This window comes from Hydra vulgaris, chromosome 13 (assembly GCF_038396675.1).
Source record: "Hydra vulgaris chromosome 13, alternate assembly HydraT2T_AEP".
NCBI lineage: Eukaryota > Metazoa > Cnidaria > Hydrozoa > Anthoathecata > Hydridae > Hydra > Hydra vulgaris.
Genome location: NC_088932.1, coordinates 48976838 through 49003912, shown reverse-complemented (window position 1 = coordinate 49003912; position 27075 = coordinate 48976838). Strand labels below are relative to the sequence as shown.

Below are 27075 nucleotides of genomic sequence, written 5' to 3'. Positions count from 1 at the left end.
AAACGAAGGACAAGAAATCTCAAAAAAGTCAAGAAATAATGGCAATGAAACAATTGCTTATTTAAAAGAGAAGAATGAAATAGAAGTAAATATTAAAAGAAGAGATGGAAATTAAAAGAAGAGAAATTGAAGCTCAAGCAAATACAATTCAACACATTCTGCAGCAACAAAATACCTTGATGCAGCAACAAAATAGCATGATGCAGGCCGTGATGCAACCAGAGGCGATTTTACGGGTGTGTGTGTGTGTGTGTGGGGGGGGTGTTCCACCCACCCCCTCCCACCCCACCCCTCCCCCAAAGGAGGTGAAATCAAGTTATAGTCAGTTTTTTTACGAATTTAGTCGGCTAGTTAGGTGTTTGACACAATTCAGTCGATTAAATCTTAGTCTTGATGACTTTATTTTTTTAAGGAGCCCGGTACTTTTTATAGATTCAACGCTCCCTCCCCCCCCCCCTCCTTCATTTTATTAGTAGAATTGCCTCTGGATACAACAGCAAGCATCTTATTTAGAAATTTTAGGCGAATTTTCATCAGAAAAAAAATAAAGCAGTTTGTTTATACTTTTTTTAAATTGAAAATGAAAAAATTATTTAAAATAGTCCGAAAGTGATGGTGGTTGGCAATCAAAATATGTTGTTGTTGTTGAACCATATAGGCACGTGCATTGTGCATTAATGCGCAAACCATATACATTTTAGAAACAGGACTAATCTCACTTTAAGATTCTTTTTAAAGTCTAAAAATTTAAAATAGTTAACAAATTTCCAAATACCCACTCAATAGCAACACAAACTTTACTCAAATTTTTGTTCCAAATAAGCTGCTCAGGGGATATGTTAGCTCCTTTAAATCCACTTTGTAAATGAACTCTATGGGGGTATGCAGGGTCTCCGTAAACACACAAAGGTTCTCTATTACTATTGAAAGAATAAACTGCTAAATTATTTAGTAAATTTGAATCGGCAAGCATACCGCTATCTTATCTTTTCCCTTCCACAGAACCATATAGATTGCCAATTAAGCCATTGGGTGCAACTAGTGATTGGAAATTTTTTACATGTCATTTTTTATGTCCAATATAAAGTATTTTTGGTGCTCTCTAGGACAACTTGTTGATCTTAAAGTTCCATCAATAAACCCCAGCAGTTCGACTCCTTTAGCATAAATAGCAGCGGCATACGTTACTAGATGCTGAGTGTCTAACCATTCCTGATTTAAGTTGGTAAGTAAATGACCCCATTGTGCAAACAACATATTCATAGTATGGTTTAAAATCATACTCAATTGCGGTACTGGTCTTGAAAAATTGTGGCATCATATCTTGATACCTGCAGGGGTAAACAAAACGTTTTAAAAAAATACAAAGGCTTCGTTAGCTGAAATGGTGATGAGATTGTCACACGTTATCTTCATGGGAATGTTAAGAAAATCTAATCTTTATAATTTAATCTCTAAATTTAATCTTGAATAACATTGATAAGGCAAATTTAAGATTTATTAACGTTGTAAAGTAATAACAGCTCTTCATCGCTTATTATGTTATCAGAATGAGAAATAAGTAACTGATTACGATCCTAGGATAATTTTTATCATATTTATATAAAAAAAAAAATTTTAAACTTCGTTTCTTTGTTGTAATATTGCACCGAATGAATTTTTTACTTCAAAACAATAAGGATTTTTATACAAAAAAAAAATCATACAGAAAAATATACAGAACGTTACAAAATTACTTAAAGTGACCTTTTCATAGTAATTTTCGTAACGATATTTTACTTAAAACGGCTACGACAACAACAATTCATAAAATCATAGTTTCTATGTTTTCGTCGCAGTAACAACAACAACAACATTAACAATATATTTACCAGTAAATATTATGCAAAGGTGTTAAATAATATGTTACCGACTGGAAGGTTCACTCTCGTAGAGCCTGGCTAAAACGAGGGGAGCAACCTTGTAAACAATACAAATTCATAAAGGACAAAGACAAGAAAATAAACAAGTTTCAAAAAATAAATACAAATAAAATAAAAAAGGATAAATGAAAAAAAACCCCAAAGAAAATAAAAAAATAGAATAGGATATATATACATAAATGAATATATAGCTATTATAATGAAATTGTAATAGTTATATATATATATATATATATATATATATATATATATATATATATATATATATATATATATATATATATATATATATATATATATATATATATATATATATATTCATTATAGATATATTCATATATGTATATATATAATGAAAAACTATTGTCTATAGTTAAGTGAATTTAAGAAGAAGAATTTAAATCTTCTTTAGCCTTTTTTTATTTAGTTTCCAGAAATGAAGAGAATTTAACTTACTTTTTAAGAAATTCCAGTCACTAATGGCAGAGTTTTTAAATAAATGTCTGCCATAAAATTTTGTATCAAAAATTTGAACACACAATCCGCTTCTTTGAGACATCCTAGTAGATTGGGTATGAGCATGTATTAATGAAGTATACCTTTTTGTAATGATAGAGGGCATCTTTTCATTAATGCAACTATGAATAAAAAGACAGTTTTCAATTTTTATGTAGTTAGAAAAATTTATTAATTGGATTTCCTTGAATGAATCTATTGTGTGGGAGTTATGAGGTATAAAATTTATTATTCGTATAGTTTTTTTCTGAATAACAGAGAGATAATTCTTGATAGAATTGCATTGGATCTATTTAATTTTATTGTTAAATGATTAATATGATCTTATTGATATGATTAATATTAGGTTAAACTTTCATCAATCTTATTTCATCATCTTTAATTTTCATCATCTTTAATTTTCATCATCTTTAATTTTCATCATCTTTAATTTTCATCATCTTTAATTTTCATTATCTTTAATTTTCATCATCTTTAATTTTCATCATCTTTATACTACGATAGTTAGTACATTTTAGGGGGAAAAGTTTTTTTATTGTTTAAATTTAAAATTTAAATTGATGATGAGGATTTTTTAACCAAGGTTTGAAAATAATCACCTCAGTTTTACTTTTATTTAAAGAAATTTTGTTGGCATTTAACCATTTGCATAGCTTTTTTAGATCATAGTTGACATATTTATTAATTTTATTGATTGACTTATTAAGACACAGCATGTTTGTGCCATCAGCAAAGTGTTTGACTCGAAAAAATTTTATGGATTTGGATAAATCATTTATATAGATTAAAAACAATAGTGGACCCAGCACAGACCCTTGAGGCACACCAACAGTGACATTACAAATATTAGAATTCGATTTGTTGATAGACACAAACTGTAGTCTATTTGTAAGGAAAGATTTGAACCATGTATTTGAAACTCCTTTTATGCCACAGTAAGCAAGTTTTTTTAATAGAGGTTTAATACCCACAGTATGAAAGACTTTTTGAAGGTCTATAAAGATACCACAACCAAACAATCTTTTATCTAGAGCACTTCTAATAATTTCAGTCATACTTACTAGGGAAAATTATTTTGAATAATTTGTTCTGAAACCAATTTGTAAATCACACAAAATGTTAGAGTTGTTAAGGAAATTGTAAAATTGATTAAACATAAGCCTTTCTAAAATTTTATCAATATTGTCGAGCAGGGATATTGGTCTATAATCAGATACTAATAAATTTGAATCTTTTTTAAAAATAATTTTTAACAATTTTAGCAGCCTTTAAAATATCAGGAAAGACTCCCATAGAGAATGAAATCTTGAAAATATTTGACAAAATAATTGAAATTTCATTTCCAAGTTGTTTTAAGATATTTATTGAGACACTATTAGGATCAGATGACTTACGCGTATCTAGAGATTCAATAACTTTTGTTATTTCACTACTATCCATAGGCTTAGTAAAAAAGAATTTCGGTGAAGGGTTTTATAGGTAATTAGTAGAGTGATTATTAGATAAAGGAATTTTTGATTTGACGCCAACATTGGAAAAATAGTCGTTAAAAGCATTACAAATGTGAATGGGATTAGTTAGAGTATTGTTGTTTTGGAGAACTATGGTTGGTGAAACTCGTAAAGTAGACTTAAGGTTGATAATATTAGCAATACCTTTCCATGTTGTTTTCATATAAAGTATTTCTTTTTTTAATATAGTTGTTATAGTAATTTTTTTAATTTTCTTTAACTATTAATTGAAGTGTACTACGGTACTTTTTGTAATCATTATAAAATACAGTTTTGTTATCAGAATCCTTTGATTGTATATATTTTTTAAAAAGCTTATTTTTGTATTTAATAGAGAGTTTTAGATCACCAGAGATTCATGGTTTTGTTTTGAATTTTATATCCATTTTAGTTAATTTTTTAAAAGGACCATTAATATCGAGCAATTCATTTATAGTGTTAATAATTTTAAGAAACAAGCTATTACAGTTATTATCACAAGACTCATTAGTAACCTTATCATTAAAATCTTTTTTAAAATCAGATAAAAAAGATGTCTCATTAAATACTTTCCAGTCGAAAACTTGAACTTTACAGCTGTTTTTTTGTTAGATATTACTTTTAACATTTCATAAGCAATCAGAAATTGAGGGAGGTGATTAGATATTTAACATTTCATAAGCAATCAGAAATTGAGGGAGGTGATTAGATATTTAACATTTCATAAGCAATCAGAAATTGAGGGAGGTGATTAGATATTTAACATTTCATAAGCAATCAGAAATTGAGGGAGGTGATTAGATATTTAACATTTCATAAGCAATCAGAAATTGAGGGAGGTGATTAGATATTTAACATTTCATAAGCAATCAGAAATTGAGGGAGGTGATTAGATATTTAACATTTCATAAGCAATCAGAAATTGAGGGAGGTGATTAGATATTTAACATTTCATAAGCAATCAGAAATTGAGGGAGGTGATTAGATATTTAACATTTCATAAGCAATCAGAAATTGAGGGAGGTGATTAGATATTTAACATTTCATAAGCAATCAGAAATTGAGGGAGGTGATTAGATATTTAACATTTCATAAGCAATCAGAAATTGAGGGAGGTGATTAGATATTTAACATTTCATAAGCAATCAGAAATTGAGGGAGGTGATTAGATATAAATGTTGTGAAATTACCTGCAGTAAAGTTATTGATTAACGATTTGAAAATATGTTGTCAATTAATGTTTTAGATTTATTAACTATACGCGTAGGATGGACAATATGAGGCAAGAAGTAGTTAGAGGATAGTAAATTTAAGAACTCTTGAGTCAAATGCAAGTCACATTTAATTAAATCTATATTAAAATCACCTTGTACAGTTTTTCAAGTTATGAAAAAATATAGAATGTATTAAAGCCATATATTGTCATTTATGGATGTTTATATATACAACCAATAATAATATTAGATTTTTTAGGGTTTATTAATTCAACAAAAACAGATTCTAATTCTTTTGGTTTGTAAACTTGAAGATCCTTTCTAGGCTTGAATGCAAACTTATTATTAATGTATAAGAGAGCACCTCCGCCTAGTGGTTCTGTGGGTGTATGTTCATAACAGTAACCTTTGAGCGAGATATTCGAAGTTGGAACTTTATTATTAATCAATCTTGTTTCTGTTATTCCAATAACATCAAATTCTAGTTGAGTCGATTTTAATAAATGTTCCAAGTCATCAAAAAGCTTTGACAGGAAAGCAATATTAGGTGAATAAGCTTAAAAGAATTTTATCATTAAATTTAAATCATTAAAAAGATAACTTAAACCACTGATATCAGTATAGAAGCTATTAAATGCTGATTTTATTTTACGATAAGCTTCACACGAGAGATTATTAAAGGTATCAGTAATAGATTTGACATTTTTTAAAGGGTGACGAGTAAATTAACCCCCCTCCCCCCTCGTTGTATTATGTTTTACGGTTTCAATGAATTTATACTTCAAAAATAAAAAAAGTGTCCAGGTTACACACGTTCAAATTTCGGTTTAGAAATACTAGCCTCTCCACTGTTTTGGGTATCAAAGATGAACGCCATCAACTAACCACACGCGCATCAATCGAGAAAGCGTATTCTGATGGTACTGAAGTTGCACGTTGAAGTTTCATATATGCACATATTATGTGCATATATGCAACTTCAATATGAGTGTGCCATAATAGCATAATTACATTTTTCATCCTTTAGGTTTTGAAAGATTTTTTTCCGAGAATCAAATTTATAAACAAGTTGGATAAATTTCTGTTTTAAATAAAGGAAAACATTGTACACAGAAGTAATAATTATTGAGTAACAAAAAAAAAGAACTTTTAATATTTGAACTGTACTTTATCTAATTAGGTTAGATTGTAACAAACTTCTTTCGTTGGAGTGTTTTTGACAATTGGATTGCTTTTATTAATCAAATTATTGTGTTTATCAATAGTTTGATTTTTGTGAGTAGCTTTCTAAAGGAGTTTATCTTGTGACTCTATTGCTTTAACAGCCTTAGCTAGTGGATATAGATTACTGAATTGTCTTTGTCTACACTGAAAGCAAAGTTCAAGGGGCTGCTTTTTTCTATCAATTATGCAATCTGTTCTTTCGAACCCATTTTTATTATAAAAAAGTTTCATTATTTACACACATACTTTTTTTTGTTTTTATAATTCACCTCCCCAAGGTCGAGAAGACCACTACATATGAGGAGGCTACTTGTGGTTATAACCTTCTCTAAACTCTATAACTCCGAAACACGAACCTTGACGAACAAGGCCGCTGCGCGGAGAAACAAGGTGAGCGCGGTAGTGCATGCATACAAACGTAATGTCATTTACATAAATTAAAAATTTCAGACGTTATTAAGGAGCTTACTGATCTAAATCCCTATAAATCCTATATAAATATGTGCATTCTTTAAGCTTTCATATCACTTTATTATTATATTACTATTTATTCAGCTCCAGTTAATTTATTTATCTTAAGAGATTTGAATGAAAACTCAATCAGGAAATAAATCAGATGATAGCTCATCCTTACAATATAGGCTATTTAAGGGCTTTAAGTCATAAAATAAAAACTCAGTGATCGAAACTCTATCAGAAAGAGAGGGTTCAATTTACATAAAGTACTTATAAATATGTTTTCAACTTTGCTTTGCTCATTTAAGAATTCATTTTTGTCTATAATCATCTTTGGCAGAGATAGAGAAACCCACGTTTTTATTATAAATACATTCAGATTTAATATCACTTTTATTTAGCAATGAAAATTATTCAGAGCTTTTAAGTGTAAACATAGATTTAGATTAAGAGTTCAGAAGATCAACTATATTACCCAAGGATCGTACTTTTTTTTGTTTTATTAATCATGGGAATAAAATATTTGCAAACAGTGCAATAGTTATAAATTAGTAAATTGAACATTTGATCCGTGGTTTTATGTATAAATAAAAAGTCCCAGTCAAGTGATGCGATAAAGTTTGATATTGAGTCGTAATCACCTATATTGTAACTAAATGATTAAAATTTACTTTTGGATAACGGCTCTGAAACTAAGAATCTCCAAGTGGTACTAAACAACCCCTAGTGATATTACCTAATATATCATAAGGAGACAAGTTTAAAATAGAATTACTGCTGTAGATAAATAGCAAGTCTAAAATATTTGAGGAACCATGTCCATGGAATAGTATGTCTGGAAAGTAAAAAGAGGCTGCTTTGGTAAATAATCCAGAAATCATACTCAGTTAGATTTTTTGGGTTGAAAGATTTAATGCCATCATTAGATCACTTTACATTTGGGTTGTTAAAATCACCGACATTCAAACAGTCATCGTAGGACTTTCTAATTAAACTATAAACTAATTTGAAGGATTCAGCGAAATATTTTATTAAATTATCATCATTTGGTCCATATATATACCCGATAAGTATATGCTTAATGGATGTGTATATGTATATTTGGCTATCTGTAAAAGTTAATTATATATATATATATATATATATATATATATATATATATATATATATATATATATATATATATATATATATATATATATATATATATATATATATATATATATATATATGTGTGTGTGTGTGTGTGTGTGTGTGTGTATATGTATATGTATATGTATATGTATATGTATATATAATTTAATATTAACTAATACAAATAAAATCCCAGACTTGTTCGAAAAGAATTGCATAGAATTAAATAACTTCATGAGAGTTAAATACCTCAGTAATGTAGATAGATACACCACCACCTCGACATCTGTCTTGGCGATCTTTACGACATAGGTATATATATTCCCATCATTATTTGGTACAGAGTTATTTTGAAACCGTAATTTTGAAACTGCAGTACCATGATAATCAAACGTTCTAGATACGGCAATTAAATTGGCCGTTTTGTTTTCAAGAGATATTGCATTAGAATAATAACAATTAATGCAATAGATTTTATATGCCTGACAAGTTTTGGTTTTGCATCAGATGCAATAGTAACTAAAATGTTCTCAACCGTTTCCTTATCGTCGACTTGCTTATCTCTCAGCAAGCAAACGACGTCGTATCAACGTGTAAGCATAGTTGAAATTTTTAACGTATGAAATTTCAACGTCGTTTCCACGTTGATTTAACGTTGATAAATTAACGTTGCAAAATACGACGTCGTTTCAACGTCTTAGTGATGTAGAAAGTTTAACGTTGGAATTTTAAACGTCACTTCCACGTTGATTTAAGTTGATAAACTAACGTTGATTATTCAACGTGAAAATGACGTGCTTTTTAATTTCAGTTTGATATCAAGGCAGATTATTATAAGGTATTTTAAAAATAATAATGGCTAATCGCCAAGCGAAATGTGCTTTTTTATTGTTTTTTATTTAAAAGTCTTAATATTTAAAAATTCTTCATAACTGCATATAATATTTTACTTCAAATTCGTAAATAGCTATTTACAAGTTCTTAGGTTTTTCTTAATTTTAGATTTACGGACAACAATTAATTTAATACATATATATATATATATATATATATATATATATATATATATATATATATATATATATATATATATATATATATATATATATATATATATATATATATATATATATATATATATATATATATATATATATATATATTATAGGGAAGATTTTACACTGAATACGCTAATGGCGGAGGTGTTTTTTAAAAGTGAAAAGGAAGAGAGAGAAAGAAGATAAATGAAGAAAGAGAAAATAAAAAATGTTAGAAAATGGAAAATTATAATAAAAAAGTACCACTAACAAAAATATTAAATATAGTTTTTATAGCAAACTTTACAGCGAAAAAAAATGATAAAAAATATGCTTTTAGTTAATTATTTTCATGCATTGTTTATATTGTCATGTAATTTTAAATACTGTTTTTAATTGTCCTGTATTTTTTTACATTGTTTGTTTTACTATGTATTTATGTGTGCTCTTTGGATTGTTAGTTGTTTTATTATTTCAGACATTCTTGTGTATATTTATTTTGTTTTGTGCATTGTGTTAATTAGGCATTGTCACATATTGCTTATATTATAATGTTTTTATTTTTTTTTAATGTTTGTATTGTCCTGTCTTATTATTATTTTTTCCTTTTAGTTTGTTTAATGTTGATCATACATTAAAAGTGTGTATCTATATGTGTATGTATACATTTCTATGTGAGTATCTTGGCGCCTATTTGTATTACTGTATGCAAAAGTATATATGTGTGTGTAAACTGTGTACGTATATCTATGCGTCTGTATATGCGTATATGTACTTTATTTTTGTTATGTTTTTTACCAGTTTTGATTTTTTGAAAGTGTTACTTTAATGTTAAATTTTTTTTTCTTATATTTCATCTTTTTTGTTGTTGTTATTTTTATTATAATTATCCTGCTGTAAAAATTTCATCATAAAAACACTTTATTTCATTATTAAATGCTAAACAATCCGTATTGAAATCCCCTTTTAAGAAATTCTTTTTTTTTATTTGTTGATTATGTTTTGACGTAAATACGAGCTAAAGTTTTCACACATACCGTCAGGTGGTCTATAGCAGCAACTTAAAAGAGTGTTTGTATTTCTGTTGTTTGATATTTGAATACTAACGATTTCTTTATCACCATCAGAAGCGCAAAAACCATTTCAAACAAAATGCGCAAAGTTCTTTTTTACATAAATCAGAATTCCTCCACTACGTTTTTTATTATGTTTTTCTAATAAAATAACTTCAAAATCAGGGATATGGAAACTAGAATTATTTAAAAGCTCGTTTGAAGAACACCATTTTTCTGTTAAGCAAATAAATAATATTGAAAATGTATTCAGTTTCCTTCCCATAAAACTCACACAAAAAATCCACCCAAAACCCCAAAATAAACTTTTGAAATGAATTTGGATATCTACACCCAGGGTCATTACACTATTCACATTATTTTTGGATATTGTGTGAATGTTTAAATATAGTTACCAAACCAATGCGTGTATGTAAACATGTCTAGATATGAAATGGTGAAGGCTACAAGTTTCAAATAATAAATTTGAACCCTCTATCTATCAATTTTATTGACATGCATGGTGTTTGATTTTTATGTGACTTGATATTTAAATATTCACGGAAGATTTTATTTAAGTTATATAGTATTAGTAATATATTTAAATAAGTCTTTTTAGATAACATGACAAATAATTAAAAAAGAAACATAACTTTACATTTTGGAACATTTAATTCCATTAGCAATTCCTTTGACCATTCTGTTACAATATTTAAATCGTTTTAAAGGATCAGGCGATAAGCATCGTGAAACTCAGGTCTTATTTCTTGTAACTGTTTAATGTTGTCAGCATAGATTTTATGAGCTAATTTTATCTTATCCGTTAAGTCGTTTATATAAATGATAAATAATGTTGGATCAAGTACAGACCCTTGAGGAACTCCGCTTAGAACATCGGTCCAGTCGCTAGAGTGTTCACCTAAAACAGTTCGCTGTTTTCTACTAATCAAAAATGACTCAATCCATTTTAGAACATTGCCATTAATCCCATTTGCTTTCAATTTATGAAGTAGTCTACGGTGAAAAACTTTATCAAACGCTTTCGCGAAGTCCAAAGATCAAAGATGCAATATCGACTAAATTTCTTTTACTTAACGCATTCGTGATGTAGTCGACACTCTCCAATAAGTTAGACGTGCATCCTTTTTTGGACATAAATCCATGTTGATTATGTGAAATGCAACTCTTCTTTTCAAGGTATTTAGTTATCTGTTCCCTGGTAATCTTTTCCATTACTTTACATGGAGCTGATGTGATAGACACTGGTTTGTAATTAGCGGCATCAAGACGACTTCCTTTTTTAAACAACGGTGTAACGTGTGACTGTTTCCAAGCTGTAGGTGTTGAGCCTTCGAACAGTGCTTCATTTTAAAGTAAAGTAAGAGGGTAAGTCATATGAGCTGCGCATTCTTTAATTACTTTTGAACTAATGTTATCAACATCAATAGATTTATTCGGGTTCAAACCTTTCAAATAAGCTAGCGTCGCTTTAAAATTAATAATTATATCGCCTAAGTCCTCTTGAAAATGCCTTCTCTCAAAGTATATACAATTGCAGACCCCCTGTTCTTGCCCCCCTCCTTCCTTCCTCCTGAGCGTACGTACTTTATGGACGACCCCTAAGTTCAGTGATACATCATAACTATTAATGTATACCTCAAAAAGGACTGGACCCAGTATGGATCTTTGTGGAACGCTTCGTGTTAAGTTTATTATTATCAGAGATAAGTACTAAGTATTTATTGATTACATAATATTTATATAATGTATGGACGTAATTCTACTTTGTGTGCGTCTATGCATGTGTGTGTGTGTGTGAAAATTACAAGAATATCTATGTTAAACTTACAACTTTCCAAAAACGATGAGGGTGCACAATTGGCATATTTATAACTCCTAAACGCCAAAATATTTTCTAATAAAATCTAAAATTTGTTAATAAACTCAAGTTTATGAAAAAAGTTAAGTTCTATTGTCCTTACAAATGAACTAGAAGCGGTTAATGCTTCTTTTTTGTAATATAATTAGTTTTTTCAAATGTTTATGTGTGTGTTTATATAGCTCAATATAATCTTACATTAAGTTTATATTTAATTAACAGGTGTTCTTAATAGCTCTTCAGAAAGTCTCCACGAGCAATTATTGAAAGAAAAAAATTGTTTATATATATATATATATATATATATATATATATATATATATATATATATATATATATATATATATATATATATATATATATATATATATATATATATATATATATATATATATATGTGTGTGTGTGTGTGTGTGTGTGTGTGTGTGTGTATATATTATTTTAACCTAATATGCTACAACCAAAGTTCCCTTCTAAGCTATGAAAAAAGTCCTGAAGATCTTGGGATACATTTACCCAGTAAACGTAAATTTCTCAATTTAAACAGTATGCTAATAAAGTGCGCGATGAGTGCTTATATGAGAAGAACTTCATTTTCAAGGTAATAAAATTAAGGTATTTCGTTGCATTTTAAAGGCAGCTAAGCGCATACCTATGGGCGGGCGGGTTAGAGAAAACCTTGGATAGAGTTATTAAAATTTTATAATCTTCAAAATTTTTAATTATTACCCATCAAAGTTCAATAAAAAGTTCTTTTAACTTAAAAATAACATAAAATACAACTGAAGCACAACAAACTTTGAAAGAACTCTTACAACTTTGAAAGAACTCTTACAACTTTGAAAGAGCTCTTACAACTTTGAAAGAACTCTTACAACTTTGAAAGAACTCTTACAACTTTGAAACAACTCTTACAACTTTGAAACAACTCTTACAACTTTGTTAAATATTTCAAACTCTTCTAATATAAACTATTTTCTAAGCGACAAGTTGGTCGATTATAAAGTGTTTACAGATTACAATACGGATCTTTTCAGAACAGTTAATTTTATTTTTATTTATGACATTTTTTTGAATTAAAGAGTCAAAAAATTTAGTTCTAATTTTTTAATTTATTCTATCAATGGATTAATGATATACAATTTAAATAAGTTATAAATTTAATATTTTATTCCGAAGAAGAAATACAATTTTTTCAAAAGATCTTTTAATCGTATGAGTTTTACAAGTCATTGTTGGTTTGAGTGGCTTGGGTTGTTTGATTGATTAGTTAGGTGGTTTCGGTAACTTGATTATTTTAATAGAGTGGTTTTATAAGCTTAAGTGGCTTAAATAGTATGGTTTTTTATAGTGTGAATAAAATTGCTTTCTGTTTCAATACTGTTTTTTTATTTTTACTTTCAAATACACTTCAGCAGAATTTAGCTAATTTGATCATTTACTGAAGATTTTTTACAAGCTGTTAATACCCAACAACACTTTTTCATAAATTGAATTACCCATATGTCAAGCAGTTGTTTTCGAAAGGATTTAATAGCGTAACAATTAATAAGAACATTTGAAATGGTGGAGAGCTTTGCAAACAGCGCACTAGTTGTTGCCAAATTGGTTGGTATAACAATTTTTAGCAATGTCAAAACGCTGAAAAGTGCGTAAAACGACCAAAAGAAAAAAAATGTTATCGTTGATAATAAACAAACCCTTAAATATTCTTTTTCTAAAAAACCAGTTTCTCTACTTTGACAAATTTTCCGTCCTCTTCGGCGATAAATTGTTTTTTTGCTAAAATACAATGTTAACGCGATGGCTATTCCAGGTAAAATGTTGCAACAGATGAAAATAGATAAAATATAAGAAAAAGAATTTAACTTTGTCAACCTCCAATTTAAAGAACAACGTTTCTTATCAAGATCTAGTTCATATTTTGACCAACCGATTATAGGAAGTATTGCCCAAAAAAAACCGTTTGCATAACATACTAAAATCAATGTAGCTCTGCACCAAAACATTTTATTATATCGTAAAAATTGCAACGGATATTTTATGGCAACAGTTCTGATAAAAGAAAGTATTGTCAATTGAGTTATATTGGTAATAGCAAAACTTAAAACTGCAAAACCACTTACAATGCATAGAGGAGTTCTTTCCAATGAAAATTCATTGGCCATTAATAATTGAGGTGTTAATCCAATTGTCGTTTCTAATAAATTTGTAATAGAAATACTGACAATTAATAAATGTGTTATCTCTTTTTTTTTCACTTTGAATAAAATAATATAACAGGCAGTCATGTTTAATACTACTGACGTCAAAAGCACTGTGGAAATAACACATTGAATTACTTTGTTTGAACTCATCTTCTTTTCTACCTAAAATCTAAAATAATAAAAGTTTACAGTTGAACTTTAGATTTAAAAGTTCCATCAGGTAACATTTTACATAACCTTTTTACGTTAAGTGTGAAAACCATGACCTAGGCTATTTTGAAAAATTTTTGAAGGAGACAAATAATTATAAACTAATTTTTTTGAACCAACTACGAGGGTTTTTACCTTTTTTAAAACAGAATTAAAAAATATATATATCCATAAACACTTACATTACATCTATTTTATTTTGTTTATAAGATAAAATAAATGCATTGTAAATGCTAATGAATATATATATTTTTTTAAATTCTGTTTCTTAACAAAACTGGCAAAGCTAGCTTGCACAGTTATCATTAGCAAGCTAGCTTTCATAGCTGCAGGAAAGGCAGCCAACTTTATGATTTTGTTAATCGCCAAAAAGTATAATGCAATATACATATATATATATATATATATATATATATATATATATATATATATATATATATATATATATACACACAAACAAAGTGTTTTACAGAAATTATAAAGAGCCTATATTTACATTATTTTATACAAAATTATACAAAAAAGTTAAAAGTTCGGCAATTTACCTTTGCATCTTTAGATGCTAACGTTTGCCTTATAATATTAATTTTTAAAAACATTTTAAAAGGGTTTAGGTTTCTAATTAGATTTTTCAAACTAATTATAAACATAAACTTAAAAAAATTTTTGATCATAAAATCCATGAAATTTATTTTTTAGTTGGGGTTTAAATAGATGCTTTCAAGTTCTTATCTAAAATTATATCTTGTTTCACATTATATTAAACGGAAATGTAAAAAGTGCGGCTACCTTTACTGATATCAATGAAAAGCATATGAAATGAAACAAACCAAAATTACTTATTCGCCCGCTTTAAAGTTTAACAACGTCATTAGCATTATACTTTAAAATTTAGTATCTTACTTCATATGTACCTTCGTTGTAACTCTACAATTTTATTCAAAATTATAAATTTAAAAGTCTGTTTGAGGCTTTCGTCGTAGCTGAACTTTAAAAAAATTAATTTTTCAGAGATAAAATTATAAGATTATTTAAATGGCAACAATTTTATTTAAAATTTCAAATAGTAACTCACGCACGCAAACACACACAGGCTGGCACAAATATATCTTGATGTTTCAGATGTAAAAATTTTTTGGAATGTAGACACACCAAGTTTAAACTTGTTTATGCCTATTTCAAATGAAAATGTTATGTAAAAAAATTGCAGTGATTTGAGTCTGGGAATAAAAATACCCTAATATGTTTGCCACACCTAAATAATATATATATATAATAAGAGAGTAATAAGTTAACACAATCTTAAACTAAATTCAAATTCATCGACAAGTTTTAGATACATACTTACATTCATATATTCATACATATTTACATACATACATACATACATACATACATACATACATACATACATACATACATACATACATACATACATACATACATACATACATACATACATACATACATACATACATACATACATACATACATACATACATACATACATACATACATACATACATACATACATACATACATACATACATACATACATACATACATACATACATACATACATACATACATACATACATACATACATACATACATACATACATACATACATACATACATGTTTTGTATGTATGTATGTATGTATGTATGTATGTATGTATGTATGTATGTATGTATGTATGTATGTATGTATGTACGTATGTATGTATGTATGTATGTATGTATGTATGTATGTATGTATGTATGTATGTATGTATGTATGTATGTATGTATGTATGTATGTATGTATGTATGTATTTATTTATGTATTTATGTATGTATTTATTTATGTATTTATGTATGTATGTATGTATGTATGTATGTATGTATGTAAGTATGTAAGTATGTATGTATGTATGTATGTATGGAAAAAAAAGAAGAGAAATAAATTGTTTTGCATGATGGGATTTTTAGAATGAGTAAATTGAAATGCATATGTATCTCTAACCAGCACACATACATTGGGCAAATGTATGTAAAACCATCGCAAACGTCGGCAATTTTTTCTGATGCGATTTCAACGATGACGATTCAGCGTCATGCGTTTAGCAATCATAACAATCAAAAAATTTAATACCGATGCAACGCAATATATGTAAAAACATCGCAAAAATTTATTATTTTTACAACCTAAGATCAACTTTGATTCAATGTATACAATCTAACACTGATTCAATGTTTATGGGTTAATGTATAATGTAAAAACGTATAAAGTATAATAAGGCATAAAACCCGATGTCGAGAGTATATATATATATATATATATATATATATATATATATATATATATATATATATATATATATATATATATATATACATTTTTTGATCTTTGAGATAGCTAACTTTCATGCATGAAGCTAACTCCAAACATTTATATGTTTTTACTAATGTCAAATAGTGAGAGTTTGCAAAAAATTACGATGATTGGAGGCTGGGAACAAAAGAGCCCAAAAATCTAGTTGAGAATAGTACAAAAAATATTTTATCATTTTGTTGCTCTCACGTTTGGAGCAGGTGTAGCAAAAATTTTTGGGCTTTTTTGTTCCCAGCCTCCAATCATCGCAATTTTTTGCAAACTCTCATTATTTGACATAAGTATAAACATATAAATGTATATATATATATATATATATATATATATATATATATATATATATATATATATATATATATATATATATATATATATATATATATAAATATATATCACTGAACTTGTAATATATATATGACTCAAAAGCGTGATATAATTATCATGCTTTTGAGTCGATAAGACGTGTTTATTTAAGCGTAAGTTTTCCGTGATTTTTTTTCGTAATCTTTTTTCCGTTTATTCCATTTATTTTATTATCTACATATACTTTCTTCTACTGCAATTCGCTTTATCTTATGAGCTTATTTTCTATCCTTTACTTTTCTGCTTCAAAATTAATTTTAATACATATATTATTTTATCTACATCCGATTCAGCGTGTCTTAACTTATTCAAATATAGTTTTTTTGTTTGTTTGTTTGTTTAAACTATATACACATATTTATATATTATTATATATAATTTTATAAATTATTGTGAAAAAATATATTTATAAGCAAATATTTATGCTTCAGTTCGTTTATATTTTTATAGAGTTTTGACAAGTTTTAAAATCTTTTCAAACGAGTTATTTTTAACATTTTCTTTTCTAGTAGTTTTTAACTTACCGTCAATAGTTGCGTTGCACCTGATTTTTAATCTGTTTGTTTATTCATAATTTTGAACATTAGTTTTTCAGATCTTTATATTATTTTCTTTCTCTTTTGCGCTTTTGACTATTTAAAAACATACTTAATATATTACATAATAAATCCGTAATAATATACATTTTCGGAAAATTAGTTATTATATTATAGTCTATTTTTCAGAAAAAATTATTATTACTGTTATAACACGGAAAAAATAATATTATTACGTAAAAAAAAATAAAAGAAAAAATAAATCATAAAAAAAAAACGTGAAGGGCCCTTTAGATTTGTCATCCGCAGCGATAAATTGCGATGCATTGATGTCTCACAGGAAGTTGAAATCAATGGACGTATAAAGCATCCTTTCATCAAATGGAGAGATGCACAAGCAGCCAGAATTGCAAAAACACAATGAATCAAAATGTACACTTGCGAATACTTATTCAAATGCATTAAATACAAAAATAAAATCTGTTAAATCTAACCCTAAAAATACAGGTTTAAAATGTTTTTATACTAATGCAACTTCTCTAAATCCGGATAAAATGAACAAATTATCTGCACTCTGTGACATAAACATGTATAATTTAATTTTTATTTCTGAGACATTGTTTACTAAAATATCTGCTTCTCAATTGAACAATTACTCACAAGTAAAGAAAAATCGAATTGGTCACGGTGAAGGTGTTGCTATCTACATCAAGCGTGATCTAGTCGTGAATGAGGTATCTGATCGTCATCTAAGAGAGATCTTAAACAACAGCAACTCCGAGCAAATATGATGTGAACTTAAAATCGGTAACGAAATTGTTCTTATTGGAGGTGTCTATAGACCACCTTTATTGCACATTAATGATATAAATAAAACAATTATGTTGTCTAAGCAAGCTGTTGATAGAAAAGCGTATAGTTGTATGTTACTAACAGGTGATTTCAACTTTCCGGATATCAAATGGCACGATGATGACAGGATCGAATTACTAAGCGGTCAAAATAGTGCAGCAAGTGTTTTTCTTGATACTTTGGCTAATCATAACTTAGAACAATTAGTTGATTTCTCAACATTCGAAGCATCTAATGGTAAAGCAAAAAACATTTTGTGTTTAATTATTACAGACTTTTTAACTAGATTAATCAACTTATCTATCTCTCTACCGTTAGGTAGTTCGTCGCAAGATCATCGCATATTGAGTTGGGATTATGTTGTCCATTTCTAAAAATGAGACTACTTTCTCAACAAAATAAAAAAGACTTTAATAAAGGTGACTATATAAATTTCGGTAAAAAGATTATGGAAACTAACTGGAAGTAATTATTTGAAAATAAAAACACTAATAAGTCCTATAAACTTTTCTGCAATAAGTATGATAAACTCAGCAAGCAATTTATTCCGCTAAAAAAAATCCATTTCACTCGTATTGCGCCGTGGATGAAAAAGGAAGTACTAGCTATGATAAAGCAAAAAAATAACTGGGCAATTACTTATCTACGACTAACTGGCGATCAGCGACACTGATTCGTGAATATAGGAAACTAAGAAGTCAAGTGCAGAAAGCATGTAAACGTCGTGTTCGAGTATTTGAAGCACAACTAGCATCAGATAAAAATAATCTTAAAAGGGTGTACGCTTATGCTAAGGTGCAACAGAATGTTCATGTATCTATTAGTGCTATATCTGATGCAAAAGGTGAAACCTTAACAGAGGGAATACATATCGCAAACAGACTTAACGAACACTTCAAATCTGTTTTTGTTGATAATAGTAAAATTAGTCAGTTACCTATTTTTGAAAGAAGGCATTATCAAGAGGACTTAGGCGATATAATTATTAATTTTGAAGCGACGCTAGCTTATTTGAAAGGTTTGAACCCAAATAAATCTATTGATGTTGATAACATTAGTTCAAAAGTAATTAAAGAATGCGCAGCTCATATGACTTACCCTCTTACTTTACTTTAAAATAAAGCACTGTTCGAAGGCTCAACACCTACAGCTTGGAAACAGTCACACGTCACACCGTTGTTTAAAAAAGGAAGTCGTCTTGATGCCGCTAATTACAAACCAGTGTTTGTAAACCAAAAAAGGATGCACGTCTAACTTATTGGAGAGTGTCGACTACATCACGAAAGCGTAAAGTAAAAGAAATTTTGTCGATATAGCATTTTTGGGCTTTGCGAAAGTGTTTGATAAAGTTTTTCACCGTAGACTACTTCATAAATTGAAAGCATATGGGATTAATGGCAATGTTCTAAAATGGATTGAGTCATTTTTGATTAGTAGAAAACAGCGAACTGTTTTAGGTGAACACTCTAGTGACTGGACCGATGTTCTAAGCGGAGTTCCTCAAGAGTCTGTATTTGATCCAACATTATTTATCATTTATATAAACGACTTAAAGGATAAGATAAAATCAGCTCATAAAATCTATGCTGACAACACTAAACAGTTACAAGAAATAAGACCTGAGTTTCACGATGCTTATCGCCTGATCCTTTAAAACAATTTAAATATTGTAACAGAATGGTCAAAGGAATTGCTAACGGAATTAAATGTTCCAAAATGTAAAGTTATGCACCTTGGTTTTGGAAATAGTAATCATGAATTTGTAATGAATGATGGAAATACAGCACTTACTCTTGAGTTAACGGATATTGAGAGAGACCAGGGTATCTTCATATCTAATGATCTAAAATGGAATCAACACATACAGGTTGCAACACGTAAAGCGAATATGATACTTGGCCTATTAAAAAAAACATTTAGATCAAGAGATATGAAGCTATGGAGTAAATTATACACTACGTATGTTAGGCCGCATTTGGAATTCGCTATTCCGGTATGGTGTCCTTACTTAAAAGGTGACATCAAAGAAATCGAAAAAATTCAGCACAAAGCAACAAAAATACCTCATGATTCAATAGGATTACCTTATGCTGAAGACGTGGCGACTTGATCTAACAGTTTAAGCTAGAAAACAGTTTTGAGAGTATCAATTGGCATAATCCACCAATTCGCAGATCATCTTCCAACGTCCTAATGCGAGAATTCACATATAATAATGCTCGTCACGATTATTTACAAATCGTATTGTCAATGATTGGAATAACTTGCCGTCAGCATGGAAAAAGGCTCCGTCAGTTAACGCATTTAAGAATAGAATTGACAAGTATTTTTTTTCCTACAGCTGCAAGCAGTGCATCTTTTACTGAAGATGAGCAGCACGTTTATTAACTAACTCGTGCTTTAGCAGCTACAAATATTGACTTTTTAGATTCTATTTGTCATAGATGTAAACTTTAATTAAATGAAAGCAATCTTTTTTCCCTTTTTCCCAATTTTGATATCAACTTACTATGAAATAACAATTGCTTGTTTTTACTTAAAGTTTATATTTCACAAACCATAAAATTTTTTTTTATTTGTTGGTTTTTTAATTATTTGTCATTCTATCTACGAGGACTTATTTAAGTATATTACTATTACTATTACTTTATGGACGACCCCTTGCCCAGTCTTGTAGCCAGAGTAAGATCGCGTATAACATACCCCTGTTTTTATTTGATATTTATATTTAATGTATTATACTTGAAACAAAATTGGGTACAAATATACGTATAATCTTACCTGGTTTTGTTTAAATATATTATTCGTAATTATTTTGAAAATATATTTATCATACTTAGTGTGTATCCAGAACGTATCCGAAACATTCTTGTACATAAACGTAATGAATGTTTTTTTTGTAAATCAGTATGCAAAACATAAAAATAATTTTTTTTTTTTAAATATTATGAACTACTTTATTTCACACTTAAACTATTTACATATATTTTTTGGACTTTGAAGTTTTTATTCTTGAAACTAAAGTTTGCCGTAATCTCCGATGAAGGTCGCAGTTATTTACCAAACCATAAAGCAAACCAAAATTTAAATCTGTATGCCAAACTTCAAAATTTAGTTTAACAAACGGCGTTTTTCTTTTTTTTGGGATTATATAGAAACGATGATTTAAAGTTGTTTATTATTAAAAAGTGTTTTACAAATGAAAAACCAACAATTTATTATACTCTATTATTGAATTTAATAACTTTTAAAAACTTGAACGCTGAACTTACTATAATTTCATAGTTTACAAAAAACACACCAAAGGGTCGTTTTGAACTGGCTCTCAGAACTATATTTTATAGAAGTATATTATTAGCAATATATAAAAAAAAGCCAAAAGTGCCATTAAACAGGTTTGAAAACCCCAGAGGTCATGAGGCAAAGTAAAAAAATCAACTTTTTGATAAAATTTGAGCCAAAGTCAAATATTTTATTTACGATGGAAAATTAAACTTGCATCAAGTCCTTGGGTTTGTATTGCCTAATATATACAGTCGTGTGACAATTTATTATAACCACCCACAATTTTTTACATTCTCAAGTTTCAAAGTCTATTATTTTAATGTTTTTTGTGATTTATGTACTTAAAAGCAATTTTTATTTAAAAAATGGGTATTATATTGACAAATAAAAACCATTTAACAAGTTGGTAATTTTATTATTTAAAAAATAGTACTAATATATTCAAGATCAATATTTGTTGATTCCCCCTTTAGCCTCTATAATTACAAGAACCCTTTTTGGCATGCTTTTGAGGCATTTTTCAGCCATTTCCTTCAAATTTTTATTATGGTTCCAGCGGTGAATAATTTTTTCTATTAAACACTTTATTTGTAATATTTTATTTAGATAATTGCTTCTGTAGAAGCCCCTAAACATTTTCTAAAGGATTTAGGTCAGGAGAGTTTCCTGGTCAATCAAGTTATGGAATATTCTGTTCTGATAGATACTTTTTAATTAATTTAGCTGTGTGACATGGTGCCCCGTTCTGCATGTAGGTTTTTTTTTTAAATGGACCAAACCATTCTGCTAATTGTGGCAACAATCTTTGTTCCAGAAATTTTTTATATAGTACCTGATTTATTACTCCCTTGGCAATATAGAGCCTCCCCATTCCCCTTCCGCATATCACTGACCAGATCATCACAGAGATGGGGTGTTTAACAGTTTGAATGATGCAGTCCAATAAGTATTTCCCCCTTTATATTTTTTTACGTATTGAGCCTTCTTTGTTAACACTAGGAAAGTACTCTCGTCGCTAAAGCATACCTTAAAATATTATACAAGGATTGTTATGTGAATTTTTAAAGCTTAATGTAAGAAAGTGGATAATTTAAAATCATTTAAATAAATTTTACCAATTTTCAATAATTTTCTGTTAAATTCCTGTACTTTCTTGGCCACTTCAACCCTTTTTGCATCATTTTTGGTGTCAGTTTAGGCTTCTTAGCTGGACAACGTGAAACGTAAACGAGATCGTTTACGTTTCACGTTGTCCAGTTTAACCGACGTTGAACCGTTTTCTTTGACATTTTGACTCCAGGTTGGTCCATCTTTTTAGTTATTTCAATGTTGGTAGCCTTTCTATTTTCTAAAATAATCTTAGAATTCTTTCCCTGCGTGGTGTTAGGATTCTAATTTTTCGACATTTGCCAACCCTCTTTGGCGTCATGTTCACCATATTCGCCATTTTTGTGTGTATATTTTGTACAGAAACCCGCAAAATACCACATTTTCTGGCAATTTTTCGTTGAGAAAGATTAGTATTTATTAAAAGTGTCCTGATTTCAGCAGTTTTTTGTGGTAAAAAGTCTTTTTTTTCCCCATAACTAAAGTAAAATATCACATTTCAGTACGACAGTTTATAGTTAGCTTTGGTACTCATAACTTTAAAAATAAAAATCAAATAAAATTATTTTTACTTTAAAATATAAAGAAATATTTAAGAAACAATATTTTTACTGATTTAAGTAAATATTTTAAAGAAAACCTAATAAACGAATTCAAAACTCTGGTAATAAATCTCAACAAGTGTACAGCGAAAAGATTATAATTACGATGACATCATACAAAATGGCTGTCAAAAGTGACAGTGTTGCCAGAACACTGTCACTTTTGAAACACACTAAAAAAAAACACTGACTTTATGAGTTAAAACCTTATTTTGAACAAAAGATTACCTTATAAAATATAAAATATATTATTAACGATGTCACTTACGATGTTACAATACATATATTTATATATATATATATATATATATATATATATATATATATATATATATATATATATATTTACAGTGCTTCCAGAAAGTATTAGCGCACTCATATTTTTTTTACCTAAGGGAACTTCAAATGAGTGTAATTCGAAAACAATAAAAGGCTGATTGATAATATTTTTTTAACTTATTCATAAAATAAAGCAGAAATACTTATTGCCAAATATATAAAGGATATTTCTTGATTATTACCTTGAATTTAACTAGAATACAATAAGAGTGATAAAAACGATATTAAAAAAGTGTGCAAAAGTATTAGCGCACTTACAGTTTTTCAAAGATGGTAAGAAAGTTTAATATTTATGTGACCACCTTTGTTTTTAAGGCATGCTAAGGCTCTGCGGGGCATAGAATCTATAAGTTTTCTGACTAATTCTTGTGGCACGGTATTCCTCAACTCTTGCATCTGCATTTTGAGCTGCATCAAGTTAGTGGGCTTGCTTTTTTGTAATTTGCAGTCCATCCAACTCCAAAGATTCTCAATAGGATTTAAACCAGGTGAACGAGCGGGCCAAGGCATTAGATTCAACCATTTTTTTCCCATGTATTGCTTTATTGAGCGTGCTGTGTGGCAAGGAGCATTATTTTGTTGAAATTGCCAGGTGGAGTTTGCCTTGAAAACGCCCATTAATGGCTTTAAAAAACCTTCTAATATCTCTCTATATTGATGTTGATTAAGGCGATCAGTGTAAAGATGCGCCAGTCCATTGCTAGATCCAGCAATGTAGCCCCAAATGCTAATTGAACCTCCTCCTCTTTGAACTCTTGACATGATAAAACGAGGATCATATTTTTCTTTTTTGTATCTCCTCACGACAACCCTTTTCTTGCGATTAATAAGTTCAAAATTTGACTCGTCCGAAAAAATTACCTTTCTCCATTGCTCTACAGTCCATGCAGCTCTCTTTTTGCACCATTTTCTTCGCTTGAGACGGCCTTTGATAATTAATAGTGGCTTCTATGTTGCAAGGTATAAGTTGAGATATTTTTTCTTCATAAGCTTGCTAATTATTGATCGGCTTACTTGATGTGCACCCAACGCTGTATTCAGGTCTGAGGCAATTTTGGCTATGCGAGCGAGCCAAATAGCGAGCATGATTGCTTTATTTTCGTCCCTTTCTGACATTTTTTTGGGACGACCAGAGCGACTTTTGTCTTTGACTGTTCCAAACTTATTACAGTTTTTGAGCGTTGTTCTAACGCTGCATTCACTGATTTCAAGTTGACGTCCGATTTCTCGATTGCTGAGACCACTTCTGTTCAGGCCAACAACTTGCCACTTTGTTTCAATTGTTATGCTCCTTAAACCCATAATTTTGTTGTTGCAATTTTAAAGTATTAACTAACTGTATTTCAAATGATATTTCCGTCACTTCAACTTATTCTTCTTACATTTTTTTATTGACTATTATTAACCAGCAGAGAGTTTTTAACAAAAATTAACCAAGAAAGTTTTTCTCAAAGGAATTAAACGAGTTTGCTAATACACTTTAAATGAGTGAGCTAATACTTTTGCACGCTTAATTTCAGACATTTTTCCGAGTAATCATTAAACTTCTAATTAACTGATAAAAAAAACAAGCAGGTTGACAATATTTGACATTTTAATTAAATTTAATTGGTTTTACCTTTCGTTGAAAAAAAACTAGTTCAAAATTATAACTACTTTGCCATTTATATTGATTTGAAGTTGTCTTTAATAAAAAAATTACGAGTGCGCTAGTACTTTCTGGAAGCACTGTATATTATAATATACGTACGTTTATTAAATATTGACGCTCAGTAAAGATTAAGTCTGTAACTAGTGGTGCTGCTATATTGGGTAGTGTGATTTTGTTACACCATTTGCCACGCTGCATACATCTCTCATGAATTATAATCAGAGTGAGGTTTTATACATTTAATGAAAGCCCTTGCTAGTGCATCGCATATTATAGCATCAATTTTCACTATGTAAGTTTTATTATTAAATAAAAAGCCATGTTGCTTTAAGCTCTTCATTTCTGAAACAAAGTCATTTAGATATTTATCAAGAGAAGTAGGTTTTTTTGTACTACTATATAGCAATAAGAAAAATTCGCCTAATGGGCACTCTTTTAGTGAACCAAGAATTGGCCAAAAAGAAATAGAATTGCTGTTAAAAAGTGGTATACCATCAATGTTAATATTAAAATGTAAAAGTTCAACTTGAGAATTGGGGAGATTGAACTTAAAAATATTTTGTATCCAATACTGCACCCTAAAGTAATAATATTCTCCACCTGCAACATGCTTGATATCAATATTTCAACGAGTATTTAAAAGAGCTCTTGAATCAGTTGGAAGGTCAGAGAGTAGTGGACTCAATATACGTAATAGACCTTCTAAAGCTGAATGAGATAAACGATAGGTTATTGCCCAATCTTGCAACATATTTCCTAATGTACAGTCATCATTTTTATTATTATCATCAATATCGTCACTTAAGGTGCTGTTAACTTCATCAGCTTCCAAATCACATCTGCTATAATCGAAATCAACACTTGATTTATTTTCAACACTATCAGAGAGCATTTCTGAATACTTGGTTTGTGATCTATCAAAAGTAGTTAAATGTTCATTTCAGTTTTTGTGTTTTGCATTCTGATGAAAACGATTTTTTAAATTACTAAACCTTATGTCATCCAAAGTCCTCGAAGTAATAGCAGGATTGTCTAGCATGGAAATACTTTTATATTTATCTTTCTGAAATAACTCTGTCAGTATATTTGAGACTCTTGAATTTATTCTTCTTTTTGTTCTATCTGAACACGTCTTGAAATTAACATTAAATGTTGCCATTATAATTTTTAATTGTATTTAATATTTTCTGATTTTCTGAACAGTTAATTCTTAAATAATAAATATGAAAAGATAATACAAACAAAAAATTATGGTTAGCTAGGACGTGCAAGAGTTATAAATGTTTCAGCTAACCATAATTTTCATCATCATCATACAAAATAGTTTAGACTATTTTGTATAATGAAATATTTCATTATTCGAAATAGCATAAATTAAATTTAAATGTTTTTAAAAGTGTATAAACATTTCATATAAAACATATAAACGTTTATATAAACGTTTCATATAAATAAATACTATGAATAAATATACACTATGTATATAAAATAGATAAATCTATAAAGTAAAACCCCAAAATGTTCAAGTCGCTAATATAAGTAAATTTTAATGTATTTCTAATATATTAGTGTTGGAATTCATGCTCACGATGTTTCGGGATATCTACACGGGACCCACACTGAAA

At 28.7% G+C, this 27075-nt stretch overlaps 1 protein-coding gene across 1 annotated transcript; it reads right to left on the bottom strand.

Moving 5' to 3' along the window:
- Positions 1-13148: 13148 nt before the first annotated feature.
- Positions 13149-14281, bottom strand: LOC105847478 (opsin-3-like). The gene has a single exon (XM_065816262.1). It carries the CDS (start codon positions 14279-14281, stop codon positions 13346-13348), a length of 936 nt encoding a protein of 311 aa, XP_065672334.1. The 3' UTR covers positions 13149-13345.
- Positions 14282-27075: the final 12794 nt, after the last annotated feature.